We start from the raw sequence: 21,643 nt of genomic DNA on the forward strand, positions 1-21,643 counted from the left end.
GCTTTACTAAATTTCAATGATGACGCACGTGCAGTTTGTAAGACTGTACGCAGAGTATCATCATGACTGGGGTTGTCATTCGCCCAGAACAACAAGTCATCAAAATACTGGAATATTTAAAAATATGGAGTGCATCCGTTGCTGGAAAACTTCAGGTGCACTTGCTAGGCCATATGGAAGGCGTAAGTAGACAAATAGACCGAAAGGTGTGCCGCCAACTTCATGCTGCTCTTCTCGTCTATACAGACCTGCCAGAACGCGGATTGGGCGTCCAAAACTGTATATTTTGCGGCTTTAGGGATTTGAGCAATCGTTTCTTCGGGAGAGGGCAATAAAAAATATTCACGCTTTATCCATTTGTTTAGAACTGTAGGATCAATGCATATACGCACACTGCCACCCGGCTTACCAACAATAACCATATGGTGTAACCATTCCGTGGGCTCAATCACCCTACGTATAACACCCAAATTTTCCATGCGTTCTATATCCTTTTTACACGAGTCCTTTAGAGCGGCTGGGATGCGACGAGGAGCGTGAATTGTGGGGACCGCACCTTCAATTAACTGGATAGAGTACGTTCCCGGAAGGGACCCTAATCCTTCGAAAACGTCGTGATAGTCTGATAAAATGTTTAAAGTATTTGGCGATGCAGGTGTTTTAATTTGTTGAGTACCCAATGCGTCGACTCGCCGGATAAGGTCCATAGCCACTGAGTCAGCAAGCCCCAATATGGGAGGACCCATTGTTTGGACAACATGGAATAATATGTGAAATCGGCGAGTTTTATGCTTTACCCATAGTCGTACAGTGCCATTTACAGTGAGCTGTTCACCGGAATAAGTCTGGAGCTTGGTGGTCGACAATTGCAATGGGGTATGTGGTAGCGACTGAAGTTGTTGATTAAGATAGTCTGGTAAAACACTTACTTGAGCCCCAGAGTCAATCTTGAATTCAATCGGAATGCTATCGATGACCAGCTGAACCGTCCATTCCCGCAGTGTTGGAAAAGTGTGGACATTATTTGTGGAATGAATCATGCCCAAAAACAAGGTATCTTCATCATCGAAAATGGGGTCTTGACACGTAACAGTAGAGAGCGGTCGGATTGAAGTAGACGCTGTAGATAGGAGACACAATTCAGGGGAGAGTGACTGGCCACTGAGCGACGAAGTCGTTGGTGCAATTACGCTGTGTAGAGCAGGATCAGACTGAAGAAGTGCCGGGTGCGCAGCCGCAGGAAGACCATACATGTGAGGATTAGTTGTAGATACTGAACCGTGATATTGATCAGGATGATATGCGTTGAGGCCGGGGGTAGGAACAGGGCTGTATTCCGCGTAGTCTTGAGATAAATGATAAAGCCGTGGCTATGACGGGCAACAGCGTGAGAAGTGGTCGTAAGCATTACAGTTATAACACAGCTTTCCGACTGCAGGGCAGTATCGGTGAGATTGAGGTCCGCCACATTGAAAGCATTTCGAAACTTGATTACTTGGCGGGCGATCCTGTGTATAATCATGGCGAGATTGTGGAGAAGCAGCTGGGCGTTGAGCACGATACACTTGGTAGCGAGGCGAGGGAGGCGGATATCGAATAGTAGGGTATCGTGGGGCAGGGCGATAGGAAGGTTGGCGCTGATGAAACCTGGGTGGAATAGGATCATGATAGTAACGTGGAGTAGGTGAATAACTACTCGGAGGAGTTTGATGGTGCAATGTACAGACTGCTGGGGGGAGCTGTTGAGACTGCGAGACCGATGATTCCACAGGGGCAAACAAAACTGATAATTGCGACATATGCAATTTGGAATTTTCAGCCGCTCTACAAATTTCGACAGCTTTATCCAGAGTGAGATTCTTTTTGAGAATGAGCTTCTCTTTAGTTGCCGAGCTGGCGATTCCCCGGAGAATTTGATCCTTGATGAAAGAGTTTGTAAGTTCACCCAGCTCACACCTGGAAGCCCGGTCACGAAGGCGAAGTAAAAACGGCTCAAATAGCTCTTCAGGCTCCTGTCGGGTAGAAAGAAATAGCGTGAACTCGGCCGTAACTTCAGCAAAAGTAGGGACCTCGGCAGATTCTTCAAAATTGAAAGAGTTATAAATATCAATAGACAGAGAGCCCATAGATAACAACAGAGCGGCCCGTTGCTGGGGAAGTGGCTTAGAGGATAGCCCAGTTGCGTTATGATAAATCGTGTATTGTTTCAGCCAAGAAGACCAACTCAAACCAGCACCCGGAACAAATGGTTTTGGAGTTGGGAAAGAAATAGACATTGTGAAGGTTTGGTAAAGTTCAAAAGCCTGGGCGTGTAGTAAATCGTCCAAACAAAACAAGCAATTGCGTGAAAGCAAGGAAAAAAAAACTTGCCGGTAGAGGTGATGAAACAATGGGATAAACGTCCTCCAACTTTCAAATTTTAACGAACTTTTTAAGCCTTGCGACAAGGCTCGTGTAAAATAACAACGTATAACTGTAGTTAGCACATTTTACCTCACTTCTGGCACCATGTTATATACCTGTCTATAACTAATTATAACTGTTTAACTACTAATGATTAATCATATTATACTTTATATTTAAGTCTTTATTAACGGTTATTCACGTCTCTTACTCAGTCGCTCTTTCTCTCTGATCACTGGCGGCCTCCGGCCGCGGGCTTCTTCGCCTCCGTTTGAGGGGAAAGGAACTCTTGACTATTATAGCGACATCTGAGAACGTAGGCTGTTGAGATTGTGAGCCAATAACAACATACATTACACCTTCAAGATGACACTAGTGTGGTTGTGTTACCAGACTTACCATTACGAATTAACTCTACAGATATCGTGACTGATCGTTTCCTGTCCACAGTCCTGTTGCACTTTAATGAACTTGCTGACTTTCCGTATCGACAATTTAATGACATTTACCTTTGTTATTGAATCTTGCCATTTCTTGTATTCAGAGACCTACAGCGCCAAGATGAGCTGTGTCAATCCCTCATTGAACGGCTTGTTACTAGACAGTCCGGAAAACTCCCAGGTATGGAGTGCTTTTCATTGCGTCAAGGTTTCCTGATGTGCGAACCATCTCCTGGGGTTTTCAAGGTCATGTTACCCAAGAAGCTAACGCACCGGTTGTACGATTTATGTCATGCAGCCGCTTGCCGTAACCGGGGTCAGCTAGCCGACCTTCGTCGCGATTTTTGGTTCCCTACGTCGCAGAAAGATTTGGAGGTCGAGTTATTGCGACAGAAAACCAGCTGTGAGCGCCGAGCAAGGATGTGTACATTCTTGGACAAGGGACTCGAATTTGACATTTAACTTAACACACTTTCTTGTACTATTTTTACCATATATTGTGGTTTAATTCTAAAAAAAATAAATCCTTTCTTGCAAAGTGGAGGGGAATGTAGCCAACTTGATCAGTGGCAGCCATATTGTTAGTAGGCCAAATGGCCAAAACCCTTATCTTATCAGGCCTAACTCCCAAGGGCACCGATGGTGGCGCCAGTGTGGGAGTTAGTATAAAACGAGAGAAGCAGAGAGAGAGAGAGAGAGAGAGAGAGAGAGAGAGAGGGGGGGGGCATTAGGGGCATTAAGAGTCATTAAAGCAGAGCTGTAGAGTCAGTAGTTAGTATGTGTCATGTTTCCAGAACATAACACCAGATGACGCGACGTTTGTGAATACAAGAACATTCTAGATTCTTTGATATATTAATCCTTGCCGCTAATCTCGCGCCAGAAACTGAACCGATCAGCCACCTTTTTTGCAATGTAACTTAAAAGTAAAGTTCTTGTAAATAAATATAAAGTTAGACTTTGTTATGCTTAAAGGATTGTCGATTTAATTAGAAGTTTCCAGACCTATAAAATTGAAAGTAAACTATTGAGTGAGTTAGATAAGTTTATTGTTAAGCTAGTTTACCAGAACTAAGGCTTAACTAGACAAAACATAACAGTATGGGAGTGGTTAACTACCAGCTAGCCTGCTAGTCAGTTGTAGTTTCCCCCCCAGTGGTTGCCTGGTTGCATTCTCTTCCGTTGGTGGGAATATCTAAGAAATACTAGTATCTTATTATAATAGGATAAATATTGTATAGTTCGCTCTAAGGCCTCCGAAGGCACGTTACCCAACCTTCTAGAGTAGAGTGGCTATAAGTCGTTACCAATGGGGAGAGTTCTTCATTAAACAGCACATAGTCAATTGTGGTTTGGGTTTCATTGGCAGTCCGAGTAACTTTACCTTGACAACAATTCATAAGATTGCCAATGGTGAAAGTATGCCTTTCCGTAAAGTCTCTTAGAAGCTCACCATTAGCCCAGACCCTACCGTTAAGCTCTACCAAGTGAGCATTCATATCCTCAATTACAATAAATTTGGAGAAACCCTTGGTTTTAAGATCTATGATGTCGGTATCCAAGCAATTATACATTTTCTTGTTCCACTCAATACAGTCAGACCCAGTCGCACAATAAACTACAGCAATCGCTTAATCTTCAACAGCTCGTGGTGTATTGTCCTATGACGGCCAACTTTGATTAAGCGCTGCTGTTCCCGAAGCAGCTCATCATGAAAGTTGGCCGTTATAAGACCGATGGAGGGAGGCCCAGAGATTTTTCTAGGAACCTTGATGGAGGCCGACATTTTGGAGGTCACGTGCTGGAAGTGGGTAAACGCTTTGTTACAAAACCGTTAATCAGAATTCGAATCTAGGGTACGAGGTTTATATTATCTTTGGTTCAGTTACCCGTTCTTCGTCTATGGTTAATGCCTCGCAGAGCCGTACCTAGTCCAAATGACACCATGGGCCAAAAACCAAAATGGTAGTAGAAATTTTTAAATTTTCAATATTTAATTTAATTTTGCGCCCTTAAAATTTGGCGCCCTGGGCCCCTGCCCCTCTCGCCCTACTCAAGGGACGGTTCTGATGCCTCGTCAAATTTACTCTAGGATTTTTCATAATCAAACGTCATTGATTGGTGACGCATCGGCAACATCAAAACAAGAAGGCCTATTCCTTAAAGAGTGTCTAACAGGATAATATTTACGGTAGCGATCGGATTTAGCCAGATAAATAAAAGAACGTAACTCTTCAAAAACAGATTTTAATAGGCATGATGTTAACACATTACAGGAATTACTTTCCCTGTATGCATTGGCAAAACAAAAATAAGAATATAGTTACACCGATTATACATAAGAACAAGACAAAATATATCTAACACTCGTAATAATATGTCAGGGGTGGGTTGGGCTACGTTTCAATGGTGGCACCATAAGAAACAATCATCGCGAGGGATATGAGTAGCTCTTACATTACATTCATTTGAATGATTAAATATAGAAAATAATAAAAAAAATCACTATAAAGGAAACTGAGCACAGATTTTTATGTACAACACAAATTGAAAATACAAAAAGTCGTAAAAGTCAAAGATAATATTTTTTTTTGGTTATTGGTGAAAATGTCTAAAATGAAGATGATTTTCTGAGCTTCTTTTAAATTAAAAAATTAAGAATAATTCACGGCTTTGAGCCGTTGTATTTCTTTAAATTTATACAAAAAAATAACTGCTTAAGACGGGTAAACTCACATTTTAATTGCTTAGAACAAAAATAAATTAGAGGTTTTTTTTTAAATTGGCACGTTTGAAGGGTTGAAAAATAATAACAATGAAAATTTCATACCGTTCGCAAAATAATACACATAGAAGGCCTTCATTTATTTGTGGTTTAAGACAAGACGAGTAAGCCACTAATATGGGTTTTTCAATGTTCATTTTGTACTGTATTACCACAAAATGCCTATTTACATTTGCCTTTTATTTACATACTATGATAGCTGTTATAAAAAGTAATATTTTTCCACAGTTGTGCAAGACACACTAAAACATTCTCAGATGATTCAACTAAAAATAGAGTGCGAGTAAATGAAATTTTAACCATCTGCAAATAGTTTTGTGTGCCATTTTATGTTTTTTGAATTATATACAACTCTGCCTTTATAAACTATACTGGGCTATTTTGTAATTCACGAAACGTACAACTTATAATATTAACAGATTCTAATTCTAAAAAATAAATCAATCTGTGGTCCCTTAAAATTTCTTACTATTAAGGTGCGTATTAACGTAACTATTTTTAAATAAATTAATTTGTTATTACAGTCGGGTTGGAATTTGCATATTGTCCAAAAAAAAACATATATTACATCAAAAAACCCGTATTGTTATAAATTAATAGTTTAAACTGTGGGTAATGTTGGTAAGTGAATGTGAAATCGTCTGGCTAGCCAGCCAGCCAGGAATGACCAATGTATTACGTTCGTGTTACTAAAATAATAGTAAATTTCTTTGTTAATCCAACTTGTATTTGAGGATGAAAAATAGTTTGTAACTAAAATTAAATTATCGCACCAAAGTAAATTAATAATTATAATAGCATAGTTTTAATTATCTGGCTCATGTTAACTGAAACATTTATCGCATAATTTATTTATTCAGCACTCATTTTACAATTTGTAATATTCTAAACACTATTCAATTGCGGAAAAGTTAAAAATTCCAAAGTTGTATTTTGTTATTTGCGGATATTTGCAATTTTTGTACTGTGTTGGGAAATGGATCTTCAGTTTCACATCGTTCATACTCTTCTAACAGATGATTTTCAAATTATTTAAATTGCCCAGAATCATATAAAAATTAAAACAAGAACTGAAATTTGATACCAGAGAAGAATTTTAATAATCAATTTGAGCTGGAGGTTTTATTTTAAATGAGAACAGACGCCATTACATATAGGGCCATTTATCCACCGCGATTGGAATAATCTTAAATTAACTCTTTAAAGACCCACCCTTTTTATATAAGCAAAATATGAATTTGACACAAACACAAAACCAGTTGATCTAGCATTAACCGGCACAGCTAAATAAGAGTGAAAAAAAAAATACTTGCCTGCGTGGCAAAAGTATACTCGGCCTTAGCAAAAAATGCAAATAGCTCATCAATAATTTTCGCTTCTAAAATTAGTTTTGTAATAAATACGAAATCTCCTTTGGGAGAGGGTCATTTTATATTTCCAATTCGTAACACTAGTACCTGAACGTCATTGAACGTTGCGTTTATAAATTTTAAATGGTGTTTAAATTGTACCTTCAAATGCAAGATACGATTTTTTACAAACTTTGATACCGTTGCATAACAGATAGTATAAGAGTTTCCTATAGGTAAGGCGTCTGTAATTTTAAAAACGAACATTCAGCACCGTATATTAAATAAATTTTGGAATTTAATTTTGTACACTGTGCCGTGTATTGACAAATTGAAGAACTTTAAAAAAGTATCGGGGGGGGGGGGGGACAACTTAATAAAAATCAATTTTTAAAAAGGTATAATTTTGAAACAATGTTATTAAATATTTCCCAATAAAGCTTACACAAATAACAACACATTGTTTTTAGCTGTTAAACAATTATTTTATACCAATCAAAAAATATAAAGAAAAAGTATTTTTTAAAACGCAAAAGGTAGTAATTTTACATCCATAATGACGAAAAACAATTATCTGCACAAACATTTCATTTAATAATGATTCCACTCGTATAGTAATTTACTCTCATTGCTTTAAATTTGCTCTTATTTAGTTACAAAGGCTTAACTTCCAACCAACACCTAATTTTATTCAGTTTTACAAAAACCTCTACAATATTTTATACATCTTCATACTTTATTGTGTTATTAATATTTCACAACATTGTCCCTTCAGTGCGCAGTCATTTGCGCAAAAAATTCTTCGACTAGTTTTTCAAAACTTTTTTCCGTAAATTCTTGTTCTTCATTTCAAAGTCTCTTTTTAGTAGTCTTTTGTCCGATTCCTTGTAATTGTTCATAAACCGTTGGCATATACGCATTTCTTGAAAAATTTACGAGCTATTGGCAGTTATGAGCATTTGTTTCATAATTGCATTGTATTCGGTTTCGTACATTTTACAGCACTAGTGGGTCAAAACTTATTTTAGTATTACACATGGATCCTTTTTCAAAGGCACTGTTGATACTGGCCATCCGAGAACTTTAAAAAATTGAGAAATAATACTAAAAGACCATATTTTGCTTAGTTGGTACAAATGCAGGTTGGATGATAAATGATATAGTTATTCCAGCTAATCAATAAATTTAATTAATCTTAAGTATTAAATAAAGAACCAATTTTGCGTTAAACGTAAATCGTTATACCACGAATTAAATTTAAATTGATTGCAGCCCATGTATGATACTGTAAATATAGTTTGACAAAAATCAGAATCATATTGTTCCATTTACCCTAGTTTGATAATAATAATAATAATAATAATGAAGAGATTTCAAGGTGCTCTAGCTGTGTTCATATGATTTTCAAATAAATATGTGACTAAAATAAATAATAATATTCAGATTGAATACAAATTCCAAGTGAACACAAATTAATATTCAAATTGGGTCTAATATGGAACATGTTTTGCAATTCAAAGAAGGTAACAATTTCTTTATGAAATTTAAAATTAGTTTTTAAGCAATTGAACACACAAGAATGATCGCACGAACACAGCTAAGGCAAATGGCAGTGTTATTAGCTTCATATATTACCACAAGGATTTTTATTTGAAATTGTAATACAGTACAACACCTTCTGGAAGCTCCTGCACTATTTGTATAATTTAACTAATGAAATAAAGTTTTTAAGTTTTGGGTTTTGCATCTTTCCCCCCTTCAAATATGATGTTCTTGCACCTTTCGTAATAATGGTGTTAAAGGCACTGATTGTATGAAGTTTTGTGGCAACCCAAATGAAATTATTTAACGGCTAAAGTTGCATTAATTCTTAAGTTTAAACAAAAATCGCATTGAACAATAGATTAATGTTGGAATCGACCTTTCATCATTTAGTTAAAGATAGTTAGGAACTATTAAAAAAACAATTTTGATTGTTTGATGTTACCTTATATTTTGCTAGATGACGATAGGTAACATTTCAAAATTTCTAAATACTGATTTTAGAACTGATGGCAGTTTACAAGAATGATATTAAATAAATTACAAAAATTGAACGAAAATCAAAATATGGAAATAAAAAAATAACTTTTCTTTCTAGATAGTTTTGCAGTTTAGTACTTAAGCGCTTACGAAAAAAATCTACACATCAATTCAAACCAGTAGCAGCCTATTTTAGATACCACCAAAAATATAGCAATATTAATAAAAAAAGTCGATTCCATTAAAAAAAACATGTTCGATACTAAAAAAAAAGAAACTCTTTTATAAAATATAAAATTAAAATGACTCGAAAAAATTGGCAGCCATTGCACCTTTTAGTAAAATTTGCATAGGCTAATTTTTTTCCCTCCAAGTATAATTAGGAAAAGAATTGCGTAATAAATTAAAATGGCGTGTTTGATTGCTGTGTTTTTTAAATTTTTCCTAGTTGTCGATGCGTTTGTCGATTTATTTTTCACTCTTTCATTGAAAGAAATGCCTTAAGATGGCAGTCGATGATAAATCACTGTCCATAGAGACAGTATTAAGATGGCGATGATCGAAAATGTGATTTAAGTTTTAAACGGACTAAGTGACAATGACTTAAAAAGTTTCGTTTTACACTAGATGGCGGTGATAACCACAATTTTTCAACGATAAAATGGTGGTGGATATTTTGTTTAAGTTAAAAATGATGTTTCCTACGTTTGCCATCAGTTTAATCTTTTGATATAGCACGCGATAATGTGTTATTCATACACGCACAGATACATAAGAAGGATATTAAAACCAAATTTATATCCCAAGTTTGTTTTACTCATTCATAAAGTTTTTCGGTATAAAAATTTAGTAGAGATCATTTTCTTCTCCTTTTCACCCGAGAGTGTGATTCTAGTGATGGATCCAACTTGCATATGGTATCCTTGGGCAGCAGTGACAATGGCATACTTCGACTCGAGTTCGATCCCAGTTGAGACTCCGAGATCCAAGAGTCTGGGAAACTTTCAGAAAATCATCCGAGAAAAGAAGAAACGCAATTAGATTTTAAAATTCTAAGACCTCGTGTGGAAAGAAACCAATTTCCCACACAATCCAAAATTAAATAACATCATTTAATAGTCGCCCACACCAAAAAACTAAACACTAACGTTTCATGCACGGTCATTAAGTTTTGAAAGATTTAAATTAAAAAATATATATATTACTCCAATGTGAAATAAAGGAACTTTTTGGGGGAAAAGTGTTATATCGCTTTCCATTTGACTGCTTTCGAGAGCTTTTCACGTTCTATTTCCGTGCTCTGATCAATAAATGCGTGTTCCATTTATTGTTCTAAAGTGTTCGAAACTGATCTGCCAATTTCTACATATCGGAGCAGGTTTTTCGCGTGTTCCAATGCTTTAAGTCCGACCGCAAAACGTTTCTCGCGTGTTCCAACGCTATTAGTCCGACCGCAAAACGTTTCTCGCGTGTTCCAACGCTTTTAGTCCGACCGAAAAAAAATTTCGCCGTGTTCCAACGCTTTTAGTCCGATCTAAAAACGTTTTTCGCTTTTTTCCGATTGAAAAAGGTTTTAGCGTGTTCTAACGCTTTCAGTCCGATCTAAAAACGCTTTTCGCTTGTTCCACCGTTTTTATCGATTGAAAAAGGTTTTAGCGTGTTCTAACGCTTTTTTTCCGATCGAAAAAAGTTTTTCGCGTGTTCCAACGCTTTCGGTCCTTTCGGAGCATAAAATAGCTAGAATCTCCAAAACAATGTTTTATTGCGGTCTCGTTGGGCCCATGGCAGCGAAAGGAGTGACAAAATTCGTCAGAAGGGCTTGCAACAACATAATTTGCGTCTCTACATGGGCCTGGTAAGCGAATTTCGAGCAGTCAAATGTAAAACTAAAACGCTATTTAAGTATTACTTATTATATTTTAGCCACGAAGAATCAACCCGGCCATATACCATCAAGGTGAAAGTTTTTTTCACTCATGACCGAAAAATTGAAAAAAAAAAGGTCAGAAGTCGATACAGCAAGTGCAAGTTTGAAATTACGCTATTGAGAACGGTCAACTCAATCGCGGGAAAAACTTGGTTTTCAGAGACTTACCGTCAAGAACAGTTACTCTAAGACGTTCAAAGACAAAGATGCATGTGCTGACCAGCCTAGTGAACGAACCTGGGTACAAAAACTCGCCAATAGGTGGCCCTGAAGACTACAGTAGCAAAAAGTCGGTCTTTTCTCAGTGTATTTTTTACTCCATAAAGAAAAAGAAAAAGGAGAGAGAGACAGATAGGTAGATGCCACGTGGCGCGATTCATTCCAAACACTTACACATCTTCCGGTGTCCAATGCAGAAGCAATTTTACTTTGCCTGATTCCTCGATTCTCCTCGCTATCACCTGCAAGAATCGCTCGAGTTTTAAATTTTGCCACATTCTCATCATTTTCGTGTCACAATGAACAATTTTTTTTTCAAATAATGTTTCTTTCGATACCTTGCTTCAAAAACCGTATTTTATAAAGCGAGACTGCACAGGTATGTTAAATATTAATTATTCATATTTATTTTAGATAATTGTTAAGAACAATTCGATTGGTTTAATGAGGAAGATGGCCGTTAATAATAATAATCAGCTAGGCTAGTACCCAAGGCACCACCTTAGGCCTAAGTCATCAAGCGACCTTTAAAGCCTTTAGTTCAGGTGGCCGGGTTACAAGGCGTAGGAAGGTGGTGGCCCGCCCTGCAAGCCAACAGCTCCCTACACTAACTATTACCGTTAATATCAACAAGTTTTTATTCAGGGTTGCCACAGTTTTTTCACAATCAAATTCCCGATACCGTGGCAACACTGTTATCTTCCTCATTCGCAAAAGTGGATTTTAACCATAAGTTTACAATTACATTCCATAAGCTTGTCAGTTATCCCTTTTAGTTTACATACAGCGACGTTGCGACCAACGCGAGAAGCTGAAAAACTGCTGGATTTTCGTTTTCTAAACAGACGTATTTGAACACAATGCGTATGCTTAGCAGACGAAAGTTTAAACTTCTAGCTTAGGTCGCTGTGGCTTTGTATAAACCAAAAAAACTGGTTAGTCTAAATAATTAGCTATATGTAGAGTGACGTACTAGCGACGTCATATCCAAAATGATAATCGCCTCTAGCGAGAAAAACACGCAACTTAAACGGAGTAGACACTAAACAGAACATTCGTCTACTAAACACGTGCTAAGGCTTGTTTAAACGTATTTAGCTTCTTTACAGCCTGGTGACAGGAAGATGAAATTCGTTGATCCATCAAAAATATTAAATTTAACTAATTATTAGGCGTAAAAATGTGACAAGATTTGGAACTTATGTGAAACATAATTCTAAACTTTTGGTTTTGCTAATTAAACTCATATTTATACATATTTATTATGAATGCAGTCTTGCTTAAAAAGAATGCCAAACTATCTTTGAAAGGGTAAAATCTAGTTGAAAACTCGACAGTTACCATAGCTAAGTGTACCTACATTTAATTTCAAGACCGGGCAAATGGTACCCTTAGCAAATTGCTCTACCATTAAAGTTCCCATAAACCTAGCCTACATAGACGAAACACTACGTTTCAGCTACCGAGGACCAGTTACTAGTTTATCTCTCTTTATTGACTGGAGGAAAACCAAGTAACGTGTAAACGCGTTTGGTCCTTCAAATTTAAAATAAGTACCTTCAGGGTTGTCGATTTTTTAAATCTAAATTTTGTTTATATAATTTTTCATAAATACGTTTAAGTATAATAAGCTATTAAAGCAAGTGTCAGCTCGACGTGAAGTGGCTCTTTTTTCAACAGATGTCGCTAGAGTGGAAATCAAAACAAGATGATTACGCTACATTTTGACCCAAAAGGCGGGACATAAAAGTACCCCTCGCGTTGATTGGCTCGTTTGTAAATTTGACGATAGCTTCAATTATAGTAATTATTAACAATATATTTTATATGGGATATATAATTTAGGTTAAAGTCCACTAAGTAGAGTATAAGTTGTCTAATTATAATACTCTACAATGGCTCACTATTTTCAATTCTAGCTTCCTTTTTTCATTAATAGATGGCACCACGCTCTAAAAAAACCGTTTCTTCAAAGAATCGGAGATTCATTGCCATCTCTAATAACAAGGGCCTTATCATAATACAGGTGGCAATGATAGAGCCGACTGTTGCTTTAAAGCAATGATTTAATAAAAAATATAAATTGATTTCAATCAGATAACCCTGGATTGTTTATAAAAGTCAATTTTACGTTTGGATGCCATAATTTGTCATAATTTCGCAGAAATTAGCGTCAGTTACGAGAGCATTTTAATTTTCAATTGGCTTTGATCTCGAGCAAAAATAGGCTCGCTTTCGTAAACCGGAGGTTGCATACAGCGCTAAGTTCGTTTTGTGGACTATCTTGTGAACTACGAAATCCAAGCGTCAACGAGGTTTATAGGGCCTTTATTATTATAACTGTAGAGATAGTACAGGGTTGCCACAAAATTTTCAGATAAAATTCCCTGACTTTTCCCTGACCTTTTTAAGAGATTTTCCCTAACTTATTAAGGACAAAATTATTCTTATATATTTTACTTTTATCAGAAATTAATAAATTTAGATGGACTTATATTTCAGTAAAAAGGTTATTGCAATGTTGAAAAAATTAGCCAAACATTCAAGGAAATAAATGATAATCGTAGAATTTGTCATATATCTAGAGTTAAATTACCTTCAAAAAGTGCCAAGATAAAATTGAATTCCCTGACTTTTCCCTGAATTTTTACCAATTCTTAAAATTCCCTGACATTTCCCTGACTTTTTAGGCCCATTTTTAAATTCCCTGACTTTTCCCTGATTTCCCTGACGTGTGGCAACCCTGTAGTAAGTAAATCGAGTTTGTCAAATAGATTTCCATCCTGTCGTGAGCGAGCTTAGGATTAACTTGAATACTGCCATATTAGGTGATTGCGAGTAATTGGGAGGTAACACAGTCTCGTAAGAAGTGATCATAAATAGCACTTTCAACATTAAAGCCATTAAAACAGCGTTTCATAAAACCATAGCATGAACGAGGCAACATTTTTGCACAGCTTTGTTGATCAGAATTGCCAACTGGGCGGTTTTTTAGCCCGATTGGGGTCCTTTTCAAAGCTCATTGCGGGGGGGAAAAGGGTAGGGCGGCGGCGAATTTTGTGGTTTCCACCAAATAGTGGCTGCCTAGAGAATAATTATATAAATATGTAAACTACCCTAAAATTAGATCGCAATTCTGACAAAAACCAGAATTATACATGTTTTGGTTTGTTATTGATTATATATATAGTTATTATTTCTATAACTTTTCCACTATTTCGTGAAAATTTGCCTATAATTTTGGGCTCTTTGTGAAAAAACATTTTCGATGGTAGCAGTGGCATAGCTAGCATGGGTGACACCCGGGGCGGATATCATGGTGTGCTACTTACTAGACTCTAGTTTGGGTAAGTTTTTATTTTTTTCACGTCACCCCCAAATAACGCCCAAACGGGTGGCACCCGGGGCGGACCGCTCCCCCCCCCCCCCCAGCTACGCCACTGGATGGTAGTCGTTTTTTAGGGCAAGTTTAATTTCCAATTGGGCTGTATACCATCAATTTTACCTGGAAACTCTGTTGTTGATGAGCACGTTGCGCTTTCGATTTCGCGCGTGAAAACCGCGAAGAAAATTACTCATAATTCTTAAAAAAAATACCTCTTCTACAACAAAATATGTAAATTTATATTAATAAAGGTATTTAATAATAATATAATTTAGTTTGGTCTAATCAAAAGGATGTGTACGAAAATTATTAGATTTTAATATTTGTAGATAAGCCTCGGCCCCAAAAGCCATTCTCCAAAACTTGGCCAACGAAAGCAAGCGTGGTCAACTTAAAGTTGTGGAAAGAGCAACTCGTTTTGTGAACCGTATTGGTCAATATTTTGCCACATATTTGGCTCGTGTGAAAAGGCTTTTAAGTTTATTATTGATCACTTATAACAGAGCTGAAATATTTCGCACTATTTGAAGTATATCATTCGGTTGTTTTGTGCAAATCTTGTAAGTCTTCACCTATGAAAGTTAATGCGTGACAATTACTCGTGCACTTTGGTAAGCCTAATTTCGATTCACCCATACACTCTTAAAGGGGCTTTAAACCTCTACTACATAGTAGTTTGAAGTATATTTTTCGTGTAAGGACAAGCTAGTAGTTTTTTCTTTGTAAATAGAATCAAAGATAATATAAACCTCGTACCCTAGGTTAAAAATCACTGCCAATAGCGTTTACCCACTTCCTGCCGAAACTCCGCAAAATGTAGCTCCCTAGTTACCATGGTAACCAACTATAGATAGTGGCTAACAGCGATCGACGGAGGACGATTTCTCGGAGGTCACGTGCCCGAAGTGGGTAATCGCTTCGTGATGTAACCGTCAATCGGAGAAGCTCTCTAAATTCCAATCTAGAGTACGGAGTTCTATTTTATCTTTGGTAGAACGATTACTAGATTGTTAATGCAAATAAATATAATTTAAAACGTCAGAAACGAAACCAGTGTTTATATAATAGCCAAATTTACGTTTCGATTAAATAATTATCTACTTCAGTTTACATAAGGCCACGTAGCGGACAACGCGAGAACTTCATCATCTGCTAAATCAAAAGCGTCCGCGGGTTATGAGCTTCTCGTGTTGTCCGATACGTGGCTCTGTATACACTGAAAAGGCCAATTTGACATTATTTAACCGAAAAAAAGAGCAATTTTTATTTTTGAAACCTTTAAGATTATCAAGTACGTTTGATAATTTTTCCTTATGTCAAAGAGGTTAATAGCTCCTTTAAAAATTGCTAACTGAAGCTGCAACTTGTAATAAAAATATAACTTATTACCCCTAAATAAAGGTGTAGTGACATAGATCGCCATGTTAAAGGGATAACCTTATGATAGGGTTAGTTAGTTTCGCGTGTTTTATGACATAGGGGTAAGTTATATCATAAGTAACGTCATAATAAGTACGACACTTACTATTGTTTCAATGATAATTTTGGATGCTCTGAGTAGTAGGCTTAGAAAATTTTGTCTGGACAATAAAACCTTTTTTCAACACCAACACTATCGCCCAGCTCCGAAGTGGGACTTGCAACTGAACTAAGTAATTTTATCATCGTATATTTCGCTTTGGAATATTTTTGACACTAAAACTAAACCTTGATTGCGTAATAACTGAGAAAATCAGTTCGAAAACAATTATAAATTAAAATCACTTGTAATAGTAACGTGTCATACTTATTTTTACATTACTCATGGTTATATTAATGAAGTGGCTTCGTTGTGGAATAATTTCAACGGTGATACGAGCTGCAACTTCATTATAGTATTAAAGGGTAACAAATCTAAGGTTAAGTTTCATAAATAATAGAAGTTAAGGTTCAAAACTCGACGTCTATAAATATTTGCAAAAGTGACTATTACCAAAAATATGTCAATGAAATAGGTTTTATTAGCGAGAGAAAGTCGCTAGCCAAGAAGTGCCGCTAATTCAGCACACCTTTTATGAGGGGGCACTGGACATACTTTTTGGATAATTACGTCACTTTTGACCTTTTATTTGAGATTAAAAATTTAGCCGATGTCGAACGTACGTTGCTGTGAAAGTTGACTATCCTGGAAGCTCCAATAGTGTCCAAACTACTTTTGCGTTCCATTTCCATCAAATTATGTCGGACGTGTTCCATCACCCCTGCATCGAAGTAATCCTCAGTTTTTACTGAAAAAGAAAAAGAAACTTGCATTGAGAAACTGAAATTTTAAAATTCCCTGACCTTTTGGAAACATTTTCAAATTCCCTGACTTTTCCAGGTCGTGTATGAACCCTGTCAGGGAGTAAGTGTGATCACCCCCTATTATTATAGTAAAATATTTGATGAATGGATATTGAAATATACTTAATCATACACATTTTGTATTATTTTCAATATTAATTTAATTTAAAATTTAGTTTTTAAAACTTTTAGTTTGAAAAAACGGTATACTATTCTACTTGTATTTAGAGATTTTATTAATGGTACCAATTCTTAAAAGCGTGCTATTTTTAGTTTAGGAGAAATTTCAAGTAAACTCCCAAAATAAAAATATTTTGATCACACTTATCTCCATTGACCCTACTTGAAATAAAAATGTGGTTTATAAATATTTTTCTTTAATATTGTTATTCTTTTCAGTAAATATTAATTTTATTGCTATTTTTCTTAATTAATTATTTTGACTAAAATATTTTGTTTTACTAAAAAGTATTATTTTACTTGGAAAATTAAAATTTACATTGTCATACCCTCTTATATTATAGGGCAAGAATTTAATTTATATGACGAGTAATCTCCAGTCTAGCTCTGAATAAGTAAAGTAGCACTCGCGATATTAACAAATATAAAGTTTCAGACTACACTACATGTAACTATTTGAATTTTTATCAAATGATCGCTTACTGTACAGCTTAGTTGGAAGCTTACTGCATTTTTAAAGCTAGGTTTATCTCGGCAAAACGTATTACACTAACAAGCAAACATCCCATTAGCAATGGATAATTATTTGAAAAGCAATTAAGAATATCGGCGTCGACAATTCAGACAACTAGCGTCTAAAGGCGTAGACACGCCGACTAACCTAATCCGTCAAGCGTGGCAATCAAAACTATAAAATGAAAATACGTTTTATATAATTTAGGCCAATTAAGATTCCATAAATCTTGTCTAGATGGCGCCACTCGGTCAAATAAAAAATCAATCTGGAGAGAGCGAAAGGAAGAGAAAGAAAATCCCCTCTCCCAATGTTGTGATTACGTCACGAGAGATTAACGCCCTCGGTTACTCGGTAAACGACATTCGGCGTCACGGACGCAGCTGACTGCCACAGAGAGGAGAGCGGGGGGGTGCACGTTTGGCAAATCGTAAACCAACCCCCCCACCGCCATCGACGAGTTTCGGAAGAGTCCATTCATTTACGGGGATAGGGAAGGCGCAGGAATTTTACGAGCGGCGTGGGGGAAACGTATTTAAACGACTGCGAGTTGGAGGATGAGCCCTGCTGTCATTACGGAGAGTTTCGCCTAGCGACACTTAAAGAACATTTTCGCTACATCTTTAAGTGGCTCTAGATTTCGAGAAACATTAAGAACAAGAAATTTCCCTCTTGCACCTGTGCTATGGTCACAAATAGCGGCGATTTAAAATGCAACTATGGTAATGGGACTTTCTTTAAACTAACTTGGCTTTCTTGTTTCAATGTTTAGGAGCGCGTGATAGGGTAGGGAGGAATTACGGATTTCCTAGTGCGCGTGCTACGATTATTCGCGACCGAAGACTATCGCTACGCCCCCTTTGGTTCGCCATTGAAACCTAGATAGGTAGCGGCTAAAGCAGACGCTAATAGTTTTTCCTCGTCGTTATTCGTAAATTTGAGTTCATAAATAGTGATACTTGCATTTTAGTATAATCCTTTTGCTTATATTTCAATAAGTTTATTTCAGAAAAAACGTTCTTACGACTTTTTCATTTGTCTGTAGATCATAGGCTCTACCTCGGAGCAGCTAGCGCCGTTACGCCATCTAGACTCGTTTCTGTCGCGAATACTAATAAAGCTCTGTCTTGTGTCGTATGATAACATTTTATATTTTTTTTATAGAAACATCTATTGTAATAGCATGGGGTGCTGTGGGTATAGCTTGAGTTTTAACCGACAGTAGAGACGCACGGCGTTGAATGATTGTAAAGTTTTGAAAACTAGATGGCGCTTTCAAATACGGATTTAGTTTAAAATACAAAACACAGAACATCCTATTTAAAGCCAGTATGTTCAAGATCGAAAAATCGTCTCCTAACACATAACCATAAGTGTATACTAATTTTATCTGACGGCAAATATGTTAAATTATATTATTATTAAATAAATGATTAATATAAGACCTAGCAAAATTTTAAAATTAATGATTAATATTCCATTGGAAAACTAAAGGAAAAAAACGGTTTGAAAGCGGCTTACTCTAGTCTTTGTTGATGCATTCGAACTGAATGTTAGCCGAGACGGCGCGATAGACATAAAGATACCATACCATTTCCACAGACTATCGTCGTAAAAACACCGTCGGTAAATAAAAGTCATCGTAAATGGAATGATAGCGAGTCCTTTGATGCGCGCGATGCCAGAGCGGAGCCAATCAGCGAAAGGGACGCGAAATTTATTAGCCGAGGAAGAAGAATGTTAAACGAACACCAGCGAGCCCAGTCGGTGAAAGCAATAAAATAGCTCTATGCCTAGGACGCGAGAGACCTCTCCCTCTTTGTTCCAAACCGGGAGCGTGTTTACAACTTATAGTGCATCCAGATGCTGCAAATACGAGGCCTATATTATCTCTTCAACAGTTTCCTTTTCTGTGAATTCGTTTTTAGCGATCTTAATTCGGTAAGAGCTGGTTTTCACTATGGCCAAAACGTCACGATGGCGAGCGTCGGACGTAAAAATCTGTTAGGCCTAAAGGCGGATTTTACCCGGGGAAAAGCGTCGGACGCAAAAAATCGGTTAGGCCTAAAAACTGATTTTCATTGAGGGAAAAGCGTCGGACGCAAAAATCTGATAGGCCGAAAGATTGATTTTCACTCCAGGAAAAGCGTCGGACGCAAACATCTGTAAGGCCTAAAGGCTGATTTTAACTCGGGGAAAAGCGTCCAATGCAAAAAATCTGTTAAGCATAAAGGCTGATTTTCACTCGGGGAAAAGCGTCCAATGCAAAAAATTTGTTAAGCATAAAGGCTGATTTTCACTCGGGGTAAAAGCGTCGGACGCCAAAAACCAGTTAAGCCTAAAGGCTGATTTTTACTCTGGGTAAAACCATTGAATTGGGAATAATACTGCTAGAATTACAATTACCATTTCGGTTGCCATGGTTACGCGGGACCTGTTCTGAGAAGACTGTACGATATTCATCTTTATAATTGGGCGGTAGCGCCATCTATATTTTGTAAAGTTATATGATTCGCGCAAAAATTCAATTGCAATATAGTTGCCACCACTAGAGACAGATGCCGCCACGGTTGAACGATATAGTTTAAAAAGTCTCCATATTGAACGAAATTGGTCCCGCGCTAGCCAGATTTATTTGTACCTCTATTTATTCCCAACTCAATGGGTAAAACTTCAGACCGGCGTAGACCCAAAAATATCCTTTAGGCCTAATATATATTTTTGCGTCGTTTTTCGCCAGCTTTACCCTAATGAAAACCAACCTTTAAAAATATTCAAGGACCCTAATTTATTACAAAATACCTTGTTTGGATCTAGGCATTTCACCACCGTGTTTTAGGGCCTTAAATAGTTAAAAAAAAAGAAAACTATATTCTGCTTCTTCCGAGATAACGATAATAAAACGTGCTACCATCTAGTGAAATATTTCTATAAATTTAATCTGTTTCGTTGAATTAGCGCACGGAGTACGTAGCAAATCCTTCGCATTATTCATGATTGGAGGAAAGTTATAAATATTGGACCCAAGTTCTGAGAAATTCAGTTGTTATAAGCTCCCGCGGAATCCAATATTTATGACACGCGCCATCTAGGAACGAGATTAGTAATAATACCCCGAAGCTTACGAGGAAATAAGCTAACCAATACGAGTTGAGGAAAACAAATTATAAGTTTAATAATTCGGGGTTTCATTAAAAAAGGTAAACACGGGAAATTTGGAATTCCCGAATCTCTAACAAATTTACGAGAGGGGGACTTGGAACACTTAAATTGCGCGCCACTGCTGATGGCTTTCTGATTAAACTTTCTGTGTAGTGTGTTTACTCAAAATTCGATCACTAAGCATACGATTCCCCTCCTGAGTGAAGTTCCAATATTATTAAATCAGTATTTACCTTTGGTCCTTCAAAATTGAATTATATATTATCGTCCTAGAATCGAAACACTTTCCGATTTCTACGGTAGGGGCACAGTTGTACAATAATATTATTTGTAATTATTTATAATATTTTTATTTATATTATTATTTCATTAATTTTTCAATATAAAAAATAATTTAATATTTTTTTATTGCAAGCCGAGTTACGTTTCTTTAAACAGGTTTAAACTCCGCATTGAAATATTTACATAAATTGTGGGTAACACTGGCGACATACATCGGCGAAAAATGTAACACGCGGTTTTTATTCCGTCTGCTCATGTGCAAATCTTTTAAAATGGAACTACACTCAAGAAACTGAAAAATCTAAAATGGTGTCAAAAGACCACAATAGCTACCCTATCTCGAACCAGTGGCGTAGAGAGAAACTGGTCAGGGGGGTGTCAGACTATGTAAAGGTTAAAAGGGGTAAGCATTTTGTACAGTCAAAGATACGCCCAAGAAATACCAGAATTGAAAACTTGGAAACACATCTGACCAAATTGTAATATATTATTGGTTAGCGAGTAATTTAGCAGAATTACTACTAGAGAAGTAGTATAGTCATTTAGCTATCTCGCTGTTATTCGCTCAAAACATGTATCTACGCTGGTTCCGATGGATTTTTCGAAAGACTTTTGGTAAGAAAAAAGTAGTTCGGGACGAAGGCAGTTTTATA

General features: G+C 36.7%; 1 protein-coding gene across 3 annotated transcripts in view; it reads right to left on the reverse strand.

Moving 5' to 3' along the window:
* Positions 1-5,098: 5,098 nt before the first annotated feature.
* Positions 5,099-21,643, reverse strand: part of LOC149957671 (uncharacterized) — a 148,597-nt gene continuing 132,052 nt past the window's right edge. For all 3 annotated transcript variants that reach the window (XM_090165690.1, XM_090165691.1, XM_090165692.1), the window contains exons 4-6: positions 16,673-16,797; positions 11,320-11,387; positions 5,099-10,000 (exon numbers count right to left, since the gene is read on the reverse strand). In XM_090165690.1, coding sequence (XP_090021816.1) covers positions 9,856-10,000; positions 11,320-11,387; positions 16,673-16,797 — 338 coding nt within the window. In that variant the 3' untranslated portion in view covers positions 5,099-9,855. The remainder of the gene's footprint in view (positions 10,001-11,319; positions 11,388-16,672; positions 16,798-21,643) is intronic.

This window comes from Leiobunum rupestre, chromosome 2 (assembly GCF_980474605.1).
Source record: "Leiobunum rupestre chromosome 2, qqLeiRupe1.1.hap1, whole genome shotgun sequence".
In the NCBI taxonomy this organism is placed as follows: domain Eukaryota; kingdom Metazoa; phylum Arthropoda; class Arachnida; order Opiliones; family Sclerosomatidae; genus Leiobunum; species Leiobunum rupestre.